Here is a 20,856-nt window from a genome sequence, read left to right on the forward strand (position 1 = left end):
TTACATATTACTATACAATGTCATAACCCTTTCATCCCTATGTTACTAAAGTAGACTCTACCATGCATTGTTCTGAATAGGTCCACTATGGTCTACAGTGGTGAAAGGGTTAAATAAGCTCCGTTTCGGCACAAACATGTTTTACTTTTCACAGTAAATTAAATCATAAATGTAGCTTAAGATCCTGAATTGTATTTCAGATTTTTTGCTTATTGAAATATTTAACATATATATCAGATTATCTTCCCTATTCACACACGGCGAAATGAAATATGTTATTGTTTCACCAGTGACAGATCAAAACACAACATTTCTCAGCTTTTCACTGTAGTGCTAATTTAGAAAAGAAAAGTCACTGTAATTATTAACTTTAAACACATTCTTTGGGTATAAACTATTGATGCAGAATATCTTACAGTTATTTGGATTTTTATCTTTTTTATTTTCAAAAAGCCATTTCCACACACTAAAGTAGTGAATATGATATATTTTCATGTAAAAATTATTTCAAGTTTATGTCTTGCTAAACAAATACCAATATGACTGTGTTCAATAAAACAAATTAAGAGCTACATGTTTCCTGTTACAAGGACCTACAATAAAAACACAGCAACAGTAAATACAAAATATAACTTATCAATATATATCATATAAAAGAGGAACAAAAATTTACAATTTCATTTATGACAAACCATACTAATGTCTGATATTATATATCTATCTAGCGAAATTGATTCCTGGCAAGCATTCTGATACAAGCTGAATAGGATAATATAATAAACACTATTAGCTATATAACAATGCTCACAGAGCTTTGCTTCTCACGATATATAATCACATACATTCTAAATAGGTAACATGTGTTGTAGCAATATCATAACTGGCCAGCTAAATCAGCTAATGGCTTTGATCATAAACTCCTAATTAAAAAAAAAAAAATCCATAAAAAATGTACATGGATCTCAAAATACCCTTTGTCAATGTCTATAAGATATTCATCACTGTCAATACTCTAGGTATTTGAAGATAAATCCCAATTTGTTTTATATCCTTACCCCTGAGCAGTTTCACTGTCAATACTCGAGGGTTGGGAAGATAAATCCCAATTTGTGTTATATCCTTACCCCGGAGCACTTTCACTGTCAATACTCGAGGGTTGGGAAGATAAATCCCAATTTGTTTTTTATCCTTATCCCCGAGCCCTTTCACTGTCAATACTCGAGGGTTGGGAAGATAAATCCCAATTTGTTTTTTATCCTTATCCCCGAGCACTTTCCCTGTCAATACTCTAGGCATTTGAAGATAAATCCCAATTTGTGTTATATCCTTACCCCGGAGCACTTTCACTGTCAATACTCGAGGGTTGGGAAGATAAATCCCAATTTATTTTATATCCTTACCTCTGAGCACTTTCACTGTCAATACTCTAGGTTTGTGAAGATAAATCCCAATTTATTTTATATCCTTACCTCTGAGCACTTTCCCTGTCAATACTCTAGTTTTGTGAAGATAAATCCCAATTTGTTTTATATCCTTTCCCCTGAGCACTTTCACTGTCAATACTCTAGGTTTGTGAAGATAAATCCCAATTTGTTTTATATCCTTACCCCGGAGTACTTTCACTGTCAATACTCTAGGTTTGTGAAGATAAATCCCAATTTGTTTTATAGTCTTACCCGCGAGCACTTTCAACATCCTAGGTTTATGAGTTTGACCGAGCTGTTTCATACATCCTGATTGACTGATTTCAGCACTTTCTCAATTGCAAACACTTTTTTTATCATCTTGTACAAACAATTAAAGAAAAATCTCTGATAAATAAATAAACATTTGTCTTCAAATATCTACCAGTCCAAAACTGATATGAGTATTTATAAGAAACAATCTTAACTGTTGATATTTTTAAAATCATAAAAATTTATAATAACATTTGTTGGGTACTTTTTATTATTATTATTAAGTGAAACCTCTTTAATCTGACATTTTATGGGACACAATATGAATATCTGTCAGATTAAACAGCATTTAGGAATATTGAACAGTCAGGTTAGACAGGACGTCAGAATACTCAGGTCTCGTGTGATAGTTTTCATAGGAAATGGGTCGGGATATCAGAATACTCAGGGGTCGGATTGGACAAGTTTCGCTGTGTTGTAAGAGGGTGTCATCCTACCCTATATACCCCACGTGTCATCAGTACTTGAACTCATTCACCCCTATACACACATTTAAACTCTTCCAATTTCAAGTTTGGAATAGTTTATTGTGAAATTTCAAGGGTGAATGAATGAGCTAAAAGAAAGTTTTTATAACTAGGAACTAGCTGGTCGTGGGTCAACACAGAATTAGATTATAGCTGTATTACCATCACTATATATACCCCTGATCCCTTAATGGACAGCTACAATAGGGGAGCTGGAATGGGCACTGCTGCATTAGTGTACCACTAAGACAAACATAGTCTACCTAGTCAGAACACATGTAGTTTGAGACATCATGCCTTTAGGCAGAAGTAGAGATAAAAAATCTTTGTAAAACGTGAGCAGCTTCAAACTTCAATAACTTCTCCCAGATTACCTCAAAAGAAAACAATTTTACATGTATATGTTACTTCAAGACATAATGTGGAAAAAACGACAGGAAGCTGTCAAATCTACTGTGTAGCATGTACTAGATTACATATATCACACCAAAAATTTAAAACCAATTAATAACATAATTTATATGAATTTAATTCATATTTCATATCAGTTAAATATTTCATATCAATTAATATTTAATACTAATTAATAGTTAATACCCACTAATTATATCATACCAATTAGTTATATAAAACCTATGAATATTTCATGCAAGTTAGTAATTCATTTTATGCTCATTAATTATTTATTTTACAACAATTATAGATATATATTCGTTCCAATTTATTATACATTTTTATTCCAATTTATAGTGTATTTTTCATCAAGTATATATGTTAAACCAATGAATTTCATTTTATTAAATAATTTATACCAATAAGTTATATCTTTCATACTTATCGATACTTCATACCAATGTATTTACATTCAACTGTTGTTTTTTTGTTAATTTCAGAAAATCAAATCCATTTCAATCACAGGTGTGAAAAAAAGTCTTCATGAAAAATAAATTGATATGCATGCCTTCATTGTGCCATGTAATTAAAAGGATTTGTTCATGCATTATATGCAGATTCAAACCTTCTGATTTTCATTCCCGACATCACTGTGTCCTAAAGAAAACTTAAAGAGTCAAAATACCTTGCTTTAACTCATTCACCCCTGAAACTTCATAATGAACTATTCAAACCTTTGAATAAGAAGAGTTCAAATGTGTCTTCAGGGGTGGATGAGTTAAGGATTCCCGTCCCACTACTGAAGAATTCCACTGCATATTTTTATACAATTAGTAACCGCTGAGATCTCCTTAACTTGTCTTTGATATTTAACAGTCTAGTTGGGCTGAGCCAATGATCTGCCACTGATCCTTTAAGTGTATAGCGACTTTACTGTTATCAGAGATGCAGGTTTCTAATCTTGGTCTTGCCCTCTTTGCAGATATAATTTTGACTTCATCGTTTTTTCTTGTTATTTTTTTTTTCTTGTTGAGCAATGTATAAGTTTCTTTTCAAAAAGGATTTATTAATGCTGGTAAACCCAATTCTACTGTAAAATAATAAATTTTTGTGGGACATTAAATTTCGTTTGTTTTGTGGATAAAAAAAATAATTCCACGAAATGAAATCCCCACGAAAACATAAATTTGGTATGATATACCCCACGAAAATAAATGATTCTACAGTCATTCATAGATACTGTACAGTTTTTTGGCAGTGGTGCAAGCATCCTTCATCGGTCTTATTTGTCACGGAATTGAAAGTATATTTTAAAATACTCATATATGGGTATGTTATAATCGATGAAAATCTCATGGCAGTGCCATTTGATGACGGTCTTAATATTTGTTTGTTTGAGGTAAAAGTGACCATTGCATTATAACACCTGCCTATATAGAATAGTTCATGTCCATATTTCAGTGAAATTTTGTACTGAAAATCCTATCACACACAACTGTAGCAATACTTTTATAAATTATTTCATAACTGAAAATTATGATCCAAATTTTGCTGCTTCTGGTGTTTTATCTAATTTTAGGATGAACTTTCAGACAGGTACATCACATTTTGCTGTTCGTCTGTAAAAAGGAACAATGCAATTTACTTGATACAAAACATAACAGAATGTAAAGACTATCTACAGATAAACTCCAGAAAATACTTTGCATACCACTAATAATTTGAGAATCAAAAAGGAAATTTATTTCCTCAATTTTCAATCATGTTGAACACACATAATTTGGCATAAGCACAAATTGAAATTACTGGCTTGAATGCATAACAGCGCACCTTTTATATACATGTAAGTATATATATATATTATACATATAAATACTATCTGCAGAGAAGTAAAAGAAATACACTGAGCAACTTTTTTAAATAATCATCACATTTTCTGAAATGTCTTTAAACAGATTTGTTATAACCGTCAGACTGTCTTATAGTTACTTTATATTTCATATATATTACAATTTCTAGCAAAATGTGAAAAGGTATTAGTTTAATTGTTAAAACCTTACAACTGAACATCATTTTTTTTTTTGGGGGGGGGGGGGGGGGGGGGGAAAGAAGCCATGTTTCAAAACAAATTAACTGTACTGTAGGTAAAATCTCAGGGATGTTAGAATATTAGATGTATTAATATCAACCCCCCTAGGATACACTGAAAGTGTCTGATATGACAGACGATAAAAATGTATAGAATAAAGACGTGTTCTTTTCAACATCAATCAAATGACAACACATTATATTAGTAACACAAGGACAGATAAATGTTAGTTTTAACAAAACAAATAAAAAGGAAAAGGAAAGAACAAGTATAAAATATATAATACACTCAATGTGTTACCCTTCAATCTATAAATAGAACATCTGATGACACATGTATGTCACAAAAATTTAATAGATATATAGCTATGAGCACCGTTAATCTTTATAAAACACCTATATCAGAAATTAAACAGAAGCCAGCCACATTTAACCACAATAGCCTATGTGTAACACAATGGCAATATACATAGAGTTGTAGCTATGATAGTATATGTAAAATATATTGCTGTTACAATGCTTTGATTTATTTATTTTACACTGTGAATATATTGTACATTTAGGGCTTTTTAATAATTGAAGTTTTTTACAAAAATATTTTGTTAGAGACAGGATTTTAATTTCAAAATCATTTTACTAAAGTTACAATTACTAACTTACCCTATGTAACTTTAGTAAACCCTACCATGCGTTGATCTGGATAAGTCCATTACAGTCGACAGAGGTGAAAGGGTTAATAAGCTTATTGCTAAACTCACTATCTTTTTACTTCAGATGTTTCTCTCATCTATACTATGGACGCTTCATACAAATGATGAGAAAGTCTTTAGAGGAAAAATTGATACCAGGCTGAATTTTACCCTATGATACGCAATTGTTTTCCGATCTGAACTCACCAAGAAGTGGCAAAATGTGGCTATACAGGAGAGGACAACGTGACGAAGGATTGTGGAGAGTTATGTCCCCTGTGTATAATACTTTATACAATTGCACACAAACACAATACATATGCTATGGCTAGTATCCGGTAATGCAGAAATAAACATTTTGAGATCAGTTATGGAATAAGTTAAACCTTTTACTGTTCTAAATCTGGATTCACCCAAATGAATTTTACCCAACACAGACAGAATAGAGACTAAACGAGCATTGTTTTAACCCTGTTATCACAATCCATCATAACAAAATTTGAATTTTTCGTTGAATCTGAAAAAAAAGTCAAACTTGCATTTATGAAATAAAAGAATGTTCGAAAGCACAAAAATGACCGGGATTTAAGAATCAATCATAAAAGTGGATAACACTAATACTTTGTTGGTGTATGGCACATATACCTCCTAGTATAGTTACCAATCATATCACACACAATAAAACAAAGGAACCTATCAAAACAACATCTTTGGTCCCTTTTCATATGTCTTTTTTTTATGAAATGATTATGTACATGATCTTGTGACATCTTGGGACAAAATTAAATGATCAATTTCAGACACAAGTTTTATCTTGCAAAAGTGTTTTTGTTAACTTCACATTTCACAATAGTCAGACACACACACATTTCTGAATGAAAACAACATAATCTTGACGATGGATTTGTACTATACAAGTGATTAGAATTTTGAAAGCATTTACAAACATATTTTTTCAGAATTAAAAAAGGCTGAATAAGATATTTAGAGGTACTTGCTCTACATGAAAAATGTTCAATGCTGGTTGTATCGACAAACTATCACTTTGGAATCAAAACAAGCACATTCAAATCCTGCCATTAAAGTGTATACACAATTGTATTCTATCTCCATAGCAACAAGGAAGGTATCATACAGGAAATTCAATGTATTCACTCATCCACCTCTGAAGACACATTTGAACTCTCCCAATTCAAAGGTTGGAATGGTTCATTATGGAATTTCAGGGGTGATTGACTTCAAATTGACCGTATCAATGACTTTAATGCTTGTGGATGAAATACTCCAGGTTTAATACAAAGGTTTTTGCTCCTAGATTATCTAACACAAATTTCAGATGATGCTTGAATGAAAAATGTTTTTAATAACTATGATATGTGAACTCTTTAACCCTTCATGATAAACAACATGAAAAAGTCTGAAAATGCCTAAAATGTACATGCACATTGTTCTCTATTTGGCAAAGAACAAAAAAGAAAATCTAGTCTGTTCTATGCAATGAATCTATCTGAATCTGATAAGAAAACAACAAACAGAGAATTCTGCCGATTTCATAAAGTAAAAAAGAGGTTGAAAAATCGTCTGCTCCCTAATAGGGACATTCGGCAAGGATAAAGCTATTTTTGTACAAAATGTAATACAAAAATACAATGCTTATTTTCTAAGCTTTACATCAATTATCATATAAGATATCGTAAGTTTATATTTTGAAGTATTTTATTTTAAATTCAAATAATACACTACTATACGATCAAAGTAAAAAATTGTTTTTTACAAAATCTGTTTATAGACCTGGGATACACAAAGTTCTGCCATTTCTACAGTGTAAACCTTCATATATATTTAACATTCATAAAATAAACACAAATAACAGTTTAACCGTAAATCAACAATTTATAAAATTGTATTTATGGAAGTAATCATTTAACATAAATAAGTGTAATACAGCGACAGTCTTGTTTATGTGGTTGGAGACCCAGAACTAGGAGGTTCCTGACCAGATGATCTGAATGGACACCCAATTAAGAATACTTAGTGTATAATGTAATTTTATTCTCCATCCCCCAAGAATGCCGATAACTCCCACCAAAGTATAAGAATGATATATACAGCCAGACCTATCTATCACAATTTAAGATCTTCTTTGAAAGGAGAGGTATTGAGAAAGATTAAGGCCGCATTTGTTTATTGCGATTCGAAAGGTTGAACTGGTTGGACCAGAGTTGTTTGTTTATGAAATAAAGTCGGACCTAGTAATCCGATGCTGCTTTCAGACGAGCCTTGACAAAGCCTTGCAAGGCCTGCATTAACATTTGCAGGTCCGCGACGGTTTATACCCTAAAAGGTTACATTAAATAAAAGACAATCCTGTTGAACCGGATGTCTAGGTGAGATGGGCCTAGGTTTGCTGTGTGTGTCTAGGTGAGATGGGCCTAGTTTTGCTGTGTGTGTCTAGGTGAGATGGGCCTAGTTTTGCGCTGTGTGTCTAGATGAGATGGGCCTAGATTTGCTGTGTGTCTAGGTGAGATGGGCCTAGGTTTGCTGTGTGTGTCTAGGTGAGATGGGCCTAGGTTTGCTGTGTGTGTCTAGGTGAGATGGGCCTAGTTTTGCTGTGTGTGTCTAGGTGAGATGGGCCTAGGTTTGCTGTGTGTGTCTAGGTGAGATGGGCCTAGGTTTGCTGTGTGTGTCTAGGTGAGATGGGCCTAGGTTTGCTGTGTGTGTCTAGGCGAGATGGGCCTAGGTTTGCTGTGTGTGTCTAGGCGAGATGGGCCTAGGTTTGCTGTGTGTGTCTAGGTGAGATGGGCCTAGGTTTGCTGTGTGTGTCTAGGCGAGATGGGCCTAGGTTTGCTGTGTGTGTCTAGGCGAGATGGGCCTAGGTTTGCTGTGTGTGTCTAGGCGAGATGGGCCTAGGTTTGCTGTGTGTGTCTAGGCGAGATGGGCCTAGGTTTGCTGTGTGTGTCTAGGCGAGATGGGCCTAGGTTTGCTGTGTGTGTCTAGGCGAGATGGGCCTAGGTTTGCTGTGTGTGTCTAGGCGAGATGGGCCTAGGTTTGCTGTGTGTGTCTAGGCGAGATGGGCCTAGGTTTGCTGTGTGTGTCTAGGCGAGATGGGCCTAGGTTTGCTGTGTGTGTCTAGGCGAGATGGGCCTAGGTTTGCTGTGTGTGTCTAGGCGAGATGGGCCTAGGTTTGCTGTGTGTGTCTAGGCGAGATGGGCCTAGGTTTGCTGTGTGTGTCTAGGCGAGATGGGCCTAGGTTTGCTGTGTGTGTCTAGGCGAGATGGGCCTAGGTTTGCTGTGTGTGTCTAGGTGAGATGGGCCTAGGTTTGCTGTGTGTGTCTAGGTGAGATGTCTTTTAGTCACACAACAACATGATTCGGTACTCAGCACATCCTTGCAGGACAACAGTTAAGTTTAGGTATTGTAGCTGAAATCGCTACTATGCTCACCTTTGTTGATAAAGCAATGACAAAGAAATAACTACGGACAAATTTTTTCGACACACTCTAAACAATTATCAGTACAGTACAGAACTTGTTTGGTTTAGCACTATACAGTAGGTTTCTTCCGGTCATTTGAGCTCCTTATATTTGTGTAGACAGCTGCAGATAAAACGTCATTAATTTGAACCTTCATTGTTTCCTTAAATTCCTGATGACATGAACATATTTCAAACCTAGAAAATTGGAAACAAAATTTTACTCATAAAGCTTGAACGCTTCCATGTGGCTCTTCCAACCACACAAACAAAACTGACACATTCTACTCCATGCTAATGGCATCATGATAATACCTTCAATCCTCATATTCAAACAATCCATGACTATTTTGAAAAATATCAAGTCTGAATACAATAAAAAATATAACAAAATTATCTTAAATTCATTAAATTATACAAGAATTTAATTCTTTTAACTTAAACAACATTGAAGTAAAATAATTGTCCTACACCGACGTGGAATTCATCACACAGAAGCTTGATTTGGAAACAAAACTAAAATTCAACCTTTTATTTTAAAGCAATTTAAATCAAACTGTTAAACTTTGGTTGAGATGGAAACATACCCAGTATGAATTGAATTCATTTAAGATTACAAATAGTATACAAAAAAATCCAAAACAAAAACAAGGAATAATCAAAAGTAAACACAAAATAACAGTTTCAAATGTTGTTTGAGTCTAATACTTATATACATGGATGAGGAAAGTGAATATGGTTCCCCTATGTATATATATATATACCTTTGACAATCTTTGTATGGGTTTGTGGAGTTCATGGCATGTTTGCTTACATTAAAGGATGAAATCTGACATCGACTTGATGGAATTCAATATTTATGTGATAAAATTTACATCACTTTCATGAAAATTTTCGCAAGATATTTAATGCCAAAAAAATAAAATCTCGTCGATAATACCGTCATGAAAATAGCGATGACGACAATCAATGCTGATTACAGAAAACTCAATTTGATGAAACTCAAAACTGTTCACAAGACTTTGACAACTACCCACGGTAACATTTAAGTTTTGTTTTTTTGCTTTGTTAACCAAGCCCCAAACTGGTCTGATCGTTCCAGTGTTCAACCAGTGCTTTGTAACCCATTTCCACTTTTTCTATTGTATCACAGTAATGTTGCTTTGTACAAAAGTTTGCTTATTGATACAAAACAGAGAAGATGGTATATATCCTGCTTGTATTTTGTAAACAAAGTGCATTTCTCAGACAGCACTGAACAGCAGTCCCCTGGACCCTATATTTGCTGAATCGGGTACTCCTGAGACGACGCCAGACTACGTGTATACGTTTTGGTGAACCTGGACATCTGTCCAGTGACTACACAGGCATGTGAGCCTGCTGGTAAAAGTCAGGATCGTCTTCATCATCACAATCGCTATCCTCTTCCTCTTTATCAAGCTGTTAAAAGGAAAAGACAATCATTCATTCTAATACAAAAAAGACAAATGCAAGAAATTTGAATGGTCAGAACTAGCTTATAACAAGGACATAGTCATTCAGACTATTAATGGTGAATTAAGAAGTTTTTGAGACAACCATTCATTTGAATACAAAAGATCCAATTGCAAGAAAATAGAAAAGCCAGAACTAACTGCATGTATATATAAAGTACGTATACATGGAACACAAGCCCCTATAACCTCCTCACGTAGATCTCTTTCAAAGTGACCTCACCTGATGAAAAAAACACCTGCTGTAGTTAATTCAGCAAATGATACATTATTTGCCAACTTAATTAACCAGAATAGGTTTTTTTATCACACAGAAATAGCACTTTTCAAAAGCAATGACCTTTTCTTTTACGGCACTGAACAAATACAGACCAAAGGAAGGAGAAATGGATATTATACAAGAGGCCCAGAGGGCCTGTATCGCTCACCTGGATACCAAAGCAATCATGGTAAAATATTCTCTGAATGAAATCAAGGGAATATGCCAGACCTCAAGGCCAATCCTTGTAGCATATCTGTATCAGAGTTTTTATGTCCAGCAATTTTATGTATGGTTATGGGGTTGGGATCTCAACTGTTTCCAAGCTTTGACTCAGAAACTAGGTCCCTCGGGTTGTGGCCAGACCCCAGGATCAATTCTAATATCGTAACTGCATTTGTCTCTTTTTGCCCAGCATTTGTATATATAGTTTTGGGGTGGGGATCTCAACCGTTTAAAAGTTATGACCCAGGGGTTAAGTCTCGTAGGGTGGAGCAGTCCCCAAGGCCATCCTGGAAGCATATGTGCAATCATTTCTTTACACTCAGCAATTGTATATACCGTTATAGGGTGGGGATCTCAACCATTTCCAAGTAATACACTTTTTTTGGCCCCACCCCTTAGCCCGTGGGGTCAGCCCCACCATTTGTACAATTTTGAATCACCACCACCTAGGGATGCTTCCAGTCATATATGGTTGATAACCACTTCTTAGATCCAGAGAAGAAGTCACATGAAGTAATATTGCCGAATTGACCCCTTTTTGCCCGCCTCTCAGCACCCTGGGGGGTTAGCTCCATCATTTGCACAATTTTGAATCCCTGACACCTAGGGATGCTTCCAGTCAAATATGGTTGATATCCAATACTTAGTTCTAGAGAAGAAGTTGCTTAAAGCAATATATCCAAATTGCCCCCTTTTGGCCCCGCTCCTCAGCCCCCTGAGGGGTCAGCCCAACCATTTGTAAAATTTTGAATCTCGACCACCTAGGGATGCTTCCAGTCAAATATGGTTGATATCCATCTCTCAGTTCCAGAGAAGAAGTCGCTGAAAGCAGTATAGCCAAATTGTCCCCTTTTTGCCCCGCCCCTTAGCCCCCTGGGGGGTCAGCCCCATCATTTGTACAATTTTGAATCCCCACCACCTAGGGATGCTTCCAGTCAAATATGGTTGATATCCACCTCTTAGTTCTAGAGAAGAAGTCGCTTAAAGCAATATAGCCAAATTGACCCCTTGTGGCCCCGCCCCCAGCCCCCTCGGGGGTCAGCCCCACCATTTGTACAATTTTGAATCCCCACCACCTAGGGATGCTTCCAGACAAATTTATTGAATTCCAATCAGTGGTTAAGTAGAAGAATTCGTTAAAGGAATTGTTGACGTACGGATGACGGACGCAACGGTATGGCATAATTATAAGCTCACCTTGGTCCTTCGGACCAGGTGAGCTAATAAAAAAGTCAAAGTATTCCAAGGAACCCATAGATACCCCATCTCTAGACTAAGTTCAGTCTAAAATGTGTCGTAACTCCATATATTGTGACACACAAGACACGTTTTTCAGTATGAAACACTTTGCCATCTAAACAGGTTCTCACACACAATTTAGCAAATTTAGGTGATGAGTATAACAGATGTACCCTGGTAGCATCAGTAGATTACCAATAAACAAACAAACAGACTAATGTGCTGAGCGTCATCGTCCTCACCTTTCACTGAAGCAAGTAAGAATTAAATAGTAGCCTTATACATACCACTTCTAGTTCACTGGGTGTGAATACGTATCCCATAAGTTTGAGTCGGAGAGGAATCAACAGTATGACAAACAGCGGGAAGGCGAGAGCGGCTGCCGAGAGTTTGACGATCAGTAGCAGGACTAGTAGCACGACCTGGACTACGGTGAACAGATGCATCTTTATTGTCTTCACCTGTACAGGTAAAACCCAGAAACACATCACTCTTACCTGAGGATGGCTTGTCAAAACAGATACAGTTTACATAAAGTTTAAGGAAAATTTCCAAGACTTCCTAATATATCTTCCTTAGCTTTATAGCTATTGGGCAATATCTAATAAAACTAGGCACTTGGCCTGTAGTCATAAAATTATCCTCATGTTCAAGAATGAACTTTTAGGTAAAACCAACATTATTTTAAAATGCTGAAATCACAAACACATGCATCGAAAAGAAACGTATATTATTTGTCTTCTAATTTCCATCAAATCATTGGGGAAAAAGTTAACTTTGAATAATTTATCACCAGAAAAAGTAATTTGGTTTAAGCACAGAATCTGAGTTTGATTATAAAGATAGTTTCACAAATACAGGCCCTGAGATTTTTTTTATTTTTTTTTATTTTTTTTAACCAAAGTTAAACCAACCAATATTTCAAATGTATGATCACAATATGTACAGTAAAGCAAAAACACTTGTAATGAATAAAGGAACCTTAAAGACATGTTCTTAATTTGAGCCTAAGGAAGTTTAATCTACAAGTTGCGGGTGACCCCTGTGGCAGGTTAAAACTTGGAAACTATTATGATAAAGAAATTAAGAAAGACAAGTTTCCACTAACCCGTCTGACGTAGCTGGTGGAGGGATGATACTTGTTCGGGATGAAGAGCAGTTTCATTCGTTTGAACATCTGGACACCGCTTAACGAGGACACTCCAAGGTAGAGGAAGACTCCAAACAGCACGGCCAGAGGAATCGCCTGTAGAAGGGGACCCCAGGTCAGGGACACACCTGTAACAGTAACAGGTAAGATATATACCCTAAAACCTTGATGACACACTGACTTGTTTCCCTTTTAAGTAAGGAATCATATGCTTCTTTTCTAAAGCTAGCTTATTTTCAGTGTTGTCTTATTTTTGCAGTCAGCTCATTTTTAGTGTTGTCTTATTTTTGCAGTTAGCTTATTTTCAGTGTTGTTTTATTTGTCCAGTCAGTATATTTTCAGTGTTGTCTTATTTTTGTAGTCAAATTATTTTCAGTGTTGTCTTATTTTTGTAGTCTGCTTATTTTCAGTGTTGACTTATTTTATTAGTCAGCTTATTTTCAGTGTTGTCTTATTTTTGTAGTCAGCTTTTTTTCAGTGTTGTCTTATTTTTGTTGTCAGCTTATTTTCAGTGTTGTCTTATTTTTGTGTCCATCTATATATTATATACCATAACATGTTCACTTTATTAACTTTCAACAATTTCGCCTCCCCCCCATGAGGGTGAATATATCATTGGTACACAATATACATTCTATTAGTGATAACATGTGGAGGGTGAAATTAACACTAGGCCAACATGGATTTTATCTGTAAAGGACAACTATTTGACTGCATGGACAAAACCTTGAATTTGTGGTTTTACGGTTGTTTTATTACCGAAGTCAGACTTTTTGTATTTTTTCCGATATATTTTTTGACTGCAATGAATCTTAGGTCTTTTTTCCAATAAGGAATGTTATCAAGATTTTTATCTTCCTAAAATGAGGATTGGACAAAGCTGTTAATGTTTGGCAGAAGGGCAACAAATGATCATCGACATAAAGAGCATATTTTACATAACACAAATCTGATGAATATTGTTAAGTTTACTTGTACATTGATGACATTCTGACAAATCTTTAATACAAACTTTTAAATCTAGGTCCTTTGTACCTCGTCAACCAATCAAAATGAAGGATTCTTACCTATCATGGCATTCATAAGGATATTGGTAACTCTTTGTTCTTTGACTTCCACAAGCTTCGGTTTTTCACCAGGAGCATGTGTGCGACTCATGACGCTGAGAGCCGATGTGTGAGCGATGGTACGCACTGTGGCGGCGCACATCCAGGGTAGGCCAAACAAGGCACACACAAATGTCATCATGCCCATTAATAACTGGTCAAGGTGGAACCCAGAACCCTTCCGCATCTTTAACTCTTTCTTGTTCAAAATCATTCTGTAACAGCAATGATAACATATTTAGTTATTGCACATTTTAATTCAACATGAAAGAACAAATAACCATGTCATAGTATGTACAATCAAGATAATATGTATAGAAGTCAAAGATTTTTTTAAGGCTACACCCTTGTGAACACATTATACTATTTCTGTAAAGAGTTATCTCCCTCTAAACCGTTTACATTAACCAATTGTTATCAATGTTTGTATTGAAATGCACACCTTATAATAAACAGTATCATTAATCTTTGTATACCTCATCATAAATTCTTTTGTACCTTTCAACTGTGTCCCTAATGTTTGTACACATTTCAAATGCGTTATCAATTGTTGTGCAGCTTTTAAATGAGTCATTAATTGTTGTGTACTTTTAAACTGTGTCATCAGTTTGTGCACAACTTTTAAATGTGTCATCAATTGTTGTGTACCTTTCAACTCTGTCATCAATTTTTGCACACCTTTTCAGATGTGTCATCAATTTTTGCACACCTTTTCAGATGTGTCATCAATTGTTTCATACCTTCAAATGTGTCATTTATAAATTAACCAAGCCCAAAATTACTATTTATGCAAAATGTTTTACATGTTTCTTATTATGAAAGTCTCTAGAAGTCTTATGAAAGGAAATGTGCGCTGCAACTACACAGGTATCATATACCCTTAATATGACATTTTTGTAGGCATGTAAAAAAAAAAGATAATTGTTTTTGTAGAACATACTCAGTGATCTGGGTTTCCAGAAACAGCAAAATGAAAATCAGGAATGCTGGAATAAATGAGGCAAAGATGATGTAGGCCTGGATTGGCTTCTTTGTTCCTAGTGGGTGTACAAACCAACCCCGCTTATTAGGTGATGTTGGTTCAAAGGTGTTAGAAATTGCCAGTTTCTGAAATAAAAAATAAATTACAGAATGATGTGGAAATAACACTGCATGGGATCTCTATGATCTTAGAAAACAATCCATATTTTTAAGTCCTTTCAACAACTTATTGGTATTTTATATAAGTACCAAATAGTCAATCAATTAAGATGTGCTGTTATAGGGCAATAGACTTCCCTGTATAACTTTTATTACCTCAGTATATATGTCAAGGTCATACGGTTAATTGGTCCTAAAATGACTGTTTAAAGTGAAATTAGCAATACAAAATATTGAGAAACTTTTGTGGTTTTGACTCACAGGAGGCTGCAGGTCACTTAACTCATCCATCCCTGAAATTTCATAATGAACTATTCCAATATTTGAATTGGAAGAGTTCAAATGTGTCTTCAGGGGTGAATGAGTTAACAACAATAAAAATATTTCCAGACTGACCTGTGTATATATATCTTGCATAGAGTAATCCAGCAGTACCATGAGGATAATGGATATCACTATCCCAAAGTCACCCAGAGCTCTCCTGGCCTGCAAAAAAATAAATAAAAATCTTAACTCATACACCCCTACATATTCAAACTGGACTTGTCCAGTCTTTTGATTAGGCAAGTTTCTCTTTAATCTTCAAAGGACAGGTATCAGCCTTAGTCAGGATTTTTTACCCGAGACCATTAAAATGTCTAGTCACATGCCTTCAATTTTGCTATGACATATATATTCAAGAGGTGCAGAGAGTGTACGTGAGTGTAACCCCTGGAATAATGAGGATAAACAAACCTAAATACACCTGTTCATACATACATATATCCCAGTAAATATTCTCTTTATCAAAACATACAAATTGTTCAACCTAGCAGTAAAACAATTCACCCTTTGACATATGCACTTCATCTTTTTTTCCCATACATTGTATCTTATAAGGCTTTATCCTAGCATGTGTTCCCTACATCCTTACAAAAATATATCGTATAATCCCAGCTTATACATACACTTCGCCCTAAGAATTTACTGTTCCTGAAGATCTTGAGGAAGTGGGCGACCAGGAAAGTGCCGATAGTTAGGATGGAGGACATCAGTGCTGTATTTGGTTGAGGAAGTGTGTATTTATGATGACCCTCATCATCCTCGTCGTCATGGTGATCGGAGCTGTTGGGGTGACTGTAGACAAGATCTGATGTCAAATTTGCGTTGGAAGTGTTTGTGTACAAATACAGAGAGCCGTTGTACAAAACAGATCCGTTGCCAGCTTTGCATCCAAAATCCTTACAATAATTCTCCAATGGCAGTAAAGGATGATACGCAAATGTCTGAAAAATAACGTGTGGTTTCATGACAATCTTTCTGTACTTCAAAATATTCTGATATGTGTTAAAGTTGAACTCAATGAACAAGCTAAATGCAGCTTGGTTCATTGCCCATGAATTTCATTGGATTGGCCTTTGACCTCATGGATATGACATCAACAACAAAACATACATAAGGATCACAGAGATCTACTAACACTAGTACTGGTCAGTGAGACACATTTCTGTACTAAAATACTTAGTAAATGATCTAATGGTTATATAATTATAAGAGTTCAATCTTGCTATAACAGTTCATTCATAACTTTATGAATTAAGTTGAGATAAATTCAACATGAAACACGTTTATTGTACAATTCATCAAAATACATTGTATATATATAGACCATCTAATTTCATCATGCCATGAAGAAGCAAGCAGTCTGTAAAGTTATCAAAATGTATTGATTATATTATAGCTGTACAAAATTTCTATGTGATGTAAACTGGCTTTTTTTCATGCTTTGATATCATTATTACTAGAAGCAACCAAGACATAAAACAATTGGAAATCAAAATATAGCCGATATTTTTTTTATTTTTTTTTTAAACCCCAAAGATCCTTTATTTACAAGGTCAACTATCTTAGAAAGATGGGAATTTTGAGGTTTCCCTATTTTCGAAGCTTGCCTCTTTCCAGATATATTAGACTGCAAGGAATCCTGGCTTACTTTCAAAGCCAGCACTTTTTTTGTTAAATCAGGCTATATTTTCGAGATTTTAAAAGTATTGTATAATGGTGATAATATAGGTACACATTTCCATCAAAATATTTCCATTTATTTTAAGTGGATCATATTGTTTTCTTCGTAAGAATTTCACCACAAAACGTTCTGGACCCTTGACCTCTAACTTTGACCTTGAGCTGAAGGTCAGGGTCATTGCATGATAATGTAAAACACTGTTTACTGATCAAAAGTCAAATCACAAAACTGACCTGTTTACTTGACTTACTTTATCAAGTTTTTTAATGACTTCAAAGATAAAGATGAGAGAGATGAGAATGGCGAAGATTTCCTCAGTAAATCGGGTGATGTATCGAACCAGAAAGCTGCTCTCCAACGCCACGACGATGGCCGAGATCATCATTACCCAGAATCCAATCCACACCCGCATTGTGAGGAACTCGATGGAGTTACTTTTACAGAACTGAAATCAAAACAACGACACACTTAAATTTAAACAAAAATAATTAGAGTATTTCCACACGAGATAGGCCCAGCTTGTGTCTTCAATAAATGGAAAAAGAAAATTGTTTTAGAAATTTCTGATTTTTAAAAAACAAAATTAAATGAGTATACCAGGTACTTACTTTGTATAAGGACTGTTCGAAGACTAGAACCGGACCTGTAGCTCCCACTATCATAAGGGGCTGACCGGCAAACAATCCAAATATGATCCCACACAGAGATGTACTGACCACCGTCTCTGTTACTCCCATATAGCCTCCCGTCTTCTCCTCTGAAACATTATAGAACCTCTCATTACTGACTCCGATATACAGATTCAGTCTCATCCTGAAGACCATATCTTACATTGGTATTACTACAGTTGATCTATGAAACAATGCATCTCATTAGATAAACGAGAACTAGAGCCACCACAACTGAATCTGATTGACTGAAGCAGATAACAGCTAAGTCAAGTCAAACTGTTGTTGTAATATTGTTTTATTTTGGTATAATGAAATATTTATTGCTCTTGTAGTAAATAATATGACACTCTTTCATATCCAGGATCGCTGGATAGGGAAATTCTACCTAAGTGTTTTTCAAATTGGGTCAAACCTGAGGCTTGCAAAAGGGCTTTTACAACAGTAAAAAACATTTTTGCAAAATTTTGAATTCGCACTTCACATTTTTGTATATTCTATTGTTTACTAATGGGGTACAAAAAAGGGAAAAATAAAATTGCACCGAAAAGTTATCGATATACAGTAATGACTAATGTACCAAGAGAAGGATACCTGAAAAACGCTTAACATAAGAAGAAGTCATTAAAAGCTTGACGCATTTGAAAACTATTACCTTAAAAGTGGGTCAAGGTCATTTATTTGAAGAAATTGATAGTCTTTCATCCCAGCATGATACTGGCGAAATGTGTCACTCTATCGCCCATTTGGTTATTCAGAAGATATTGTTTAATGGACACATGGATGAGATAACACTATAAAAGCTCACAGGCACGTTGTAATTTTTACATACCAAGGAGACCTCCAAAGGCGATGCAAGGAGCAAAGCAGGCAAAGAAGATGAACACAAACGCTGCCACACACTGGACGTTGAGAGCGTCAGTGAAGTCGCTGATATAGTAAGGGTACCTACGTCGCACGTCATTGATCAGACCGCCAAATATACAGCCCGTCCTCTTCAGGGGGTCTGACGGGATCTTCTCCGCCTCTACTTTCTTTAACAATGCTGAAAAATAAATTTATATAAAAGGATAATCACTATTTTTTTTTTTGTAAAACCTATAAATGCAGCTAACACCAATCTTTAACGTCTGCATTAAAAGATATGGGTGACATTTAAAGAAGAGGAAGTGATGCCAAACCAGTTCTCGCTCGTTAGAATTATCGTGTCATTCAGGGTAGAAAGACAGCTTTTTTCTAAAATCCTTTTCTACTTGGCGACAAAGATAGGTGAAGGCACTGCATATATATCCATTTAACTTTTTGAGAATAATGACAGATTTAATCTTATTTTTCAAAACCATCTCACCCAGAATACATCACTTTAGATTAGATACAATTCGCAGAAGAAATTGGTACCGACAAGACAGTTTTTGAGCTCTGTGACTTTTGAATTTTCTCCTGTTTTAATTGTGTGCATCACCTTACCTACAGAATATAGTATTTAACAGTTAAGATTGAAATATGGCCTTAAGTTGTTTTCTGTGGGTCTGACTAAGATAGGGGTAAAACTACAAAAATAACTTTCTTTTAAAAACATTTTAAAAAGTATGGAAAACAACCATTTTGTTTAAAATACCAATTCAACTGAAAAATGAATAGTATACACTGTCTATTTTTTGGAAATAATATGTTTATTTCTCCAGGAGTAGGAGATATTAAACTCTTCATACACAGAAATAAGACAGGGTGGTGTTTGAATTCTCCTTGATAATGGGAAAGTTTTTATTTCTTGCAATAACTTTATTAAAGGAACTTTTGAAGGGAGCTAACAATGGTGTACCAGTCAAAGTTATACAGTCATGAATCATTTAAGAGTGCAGACCTTTCTTTTCCTCTTCCTTCTGTTTCTTCCTCTTCCTTTGTCTTGCCCTTTTCTTGTTCATTTCTGCGATTGGGAGAAGTGTTTTCTGGTCCCAGTCACCAGGGGGCAGCACAATCGACTCGTCGAGGAACTGATTGATGGCGTGCAGTATCTCCCCGCGGGACTCTGCTCGGTACGCCACATCGTGGAAGTCCTGAGATGGACAAATGTCAAATAAATTTTACGAAATAATTATCATTGATCAAGTCTGATTCCATTTTCTCCTTTATTGTTGACTTACAGTTCCTTATGCAAAGCCAATAACTTTGATGCATTATATTTTTTAAAAACTCATATTTTAGCTGATAATAAAATATGTCTATTGCATTCTGGGAAATTTTCGCTGCAGTTTAATTTTCCCTTTTTGAGGCTGAATTTATCATTACAGCAGACATCAGTTAACAACATAATGTGCACAGTAGTTCAATGTAAAAGGCGAAATTAACACTGGACAAATATGGAATAGTCAGGCAAAGGGCGAAAGTTTGACTGGGCAAAAATTTCTCAGCATACAGTAATTTTCAATTTCCATTCTTTCCACTGATTTTAATGCCTATCCTAGTTTTTTAACACTTAATATAAACAAGCACTGTAGGAATCTGAAGTGTTATCTCCATATCTACACGGTTGGTCGGGTGGTGCAGTGGATTGTGCACTTGCCTTTCACCAGCAATCTGATATCACAATTGAAAAGGTATGTGGTCACCTGCCTGATCATGTAGGTTTTCTCTGGGTACTCCAGTTTCTCCCCACGTTAAGACTCCTTAAGTGCTAATATCTGAGCTAACAGAGTGTTTGATATACGTTGAAATAACTTGTTTCC

The 20,856-nt window shown here is 35.4% G+C and overlaps 1 protein-coding gene across 8 annotated transcripts in view; it reads right to left on the reverse strand.

The window, feature by feature from the left end:
• Positions 1 to 7,882: 7,882 nt before the first annotated feature.
• Positions 7,883 to 20,856, reverse strand: part of LOC110449660 (band 3 anion transport protein-like) — a 79,335-nt gene continuing 66,361 nt past the window's right edge. For all 8 annotated transcript variants that reach the window (XM_021496666.1, XM_021496667.1, XM_021496664.1 and 5 more), the window contains 11 exons: positions 19,995 to 20,187; positions 18,963 to 19,175; positions 18,071 to 18,219; positions 17,713 to 17,907; positions 16,405 to 16,722; positions 15,854 to 15,943; positions 15,258 to 15,424; positions 14,279 to 14,532; positions 13,170 to 13,339; positions 12,349 to 12,522; positions 7,883 to 10,285 (listed from right to left, as the gene is read on the reverse strand). In XM_021496666.1, coding sequence (XP_021352341.1) covers positions 10,205 to 10,285; positions 12,349 to 12,522; positions 13,170 to 13,339; positions 14,279 to 14,532; positions 15,258 to 15,424; positions 15,854 to 15,943; positions 16,405 to 16,722; positions 17,713 to 17,907; positions 18,071 to 18,219; positions 18,963 to 19,175; positions 19,995 to 20,187 — 2,004 coding nt within the window. In that variant the 3' untranslated portion in view covers positions 7,883 to 10,204. The remainder of the gene's footprint in view (positions 10,286 to 12,348; positions 12,523 to 13,169; positions 13,340 to 14,278; positions 14,533 to 15,257; positions 15,425 to 15,853; positions 15,944 to 16,404; positions 16,723 to 17,712; positions 17,908 to 18,070; positions 18,220 to 18,962; positions 19,176 to 19,994; positions 20,188 to 20,856) is intronic.

This window comes from Mizuhopecten yessoensis, unplaced genomic scaffold, assembly GCF_002113885.1.
Source record: "Mizuhopecten yessoensis strain PY_sf001 unplaced genomic scaffold, ASM211388v2 scaffold4761, whole genome shotgun sequence".
Classification (NCBI taxonomy): domain Eukaryota; kingdom Metazoa; phylum Mollusca; class Bivalvia; order Pectinida; family Pectinidae; genus Mizuhopecten; species Mizuhopecten yessoensis.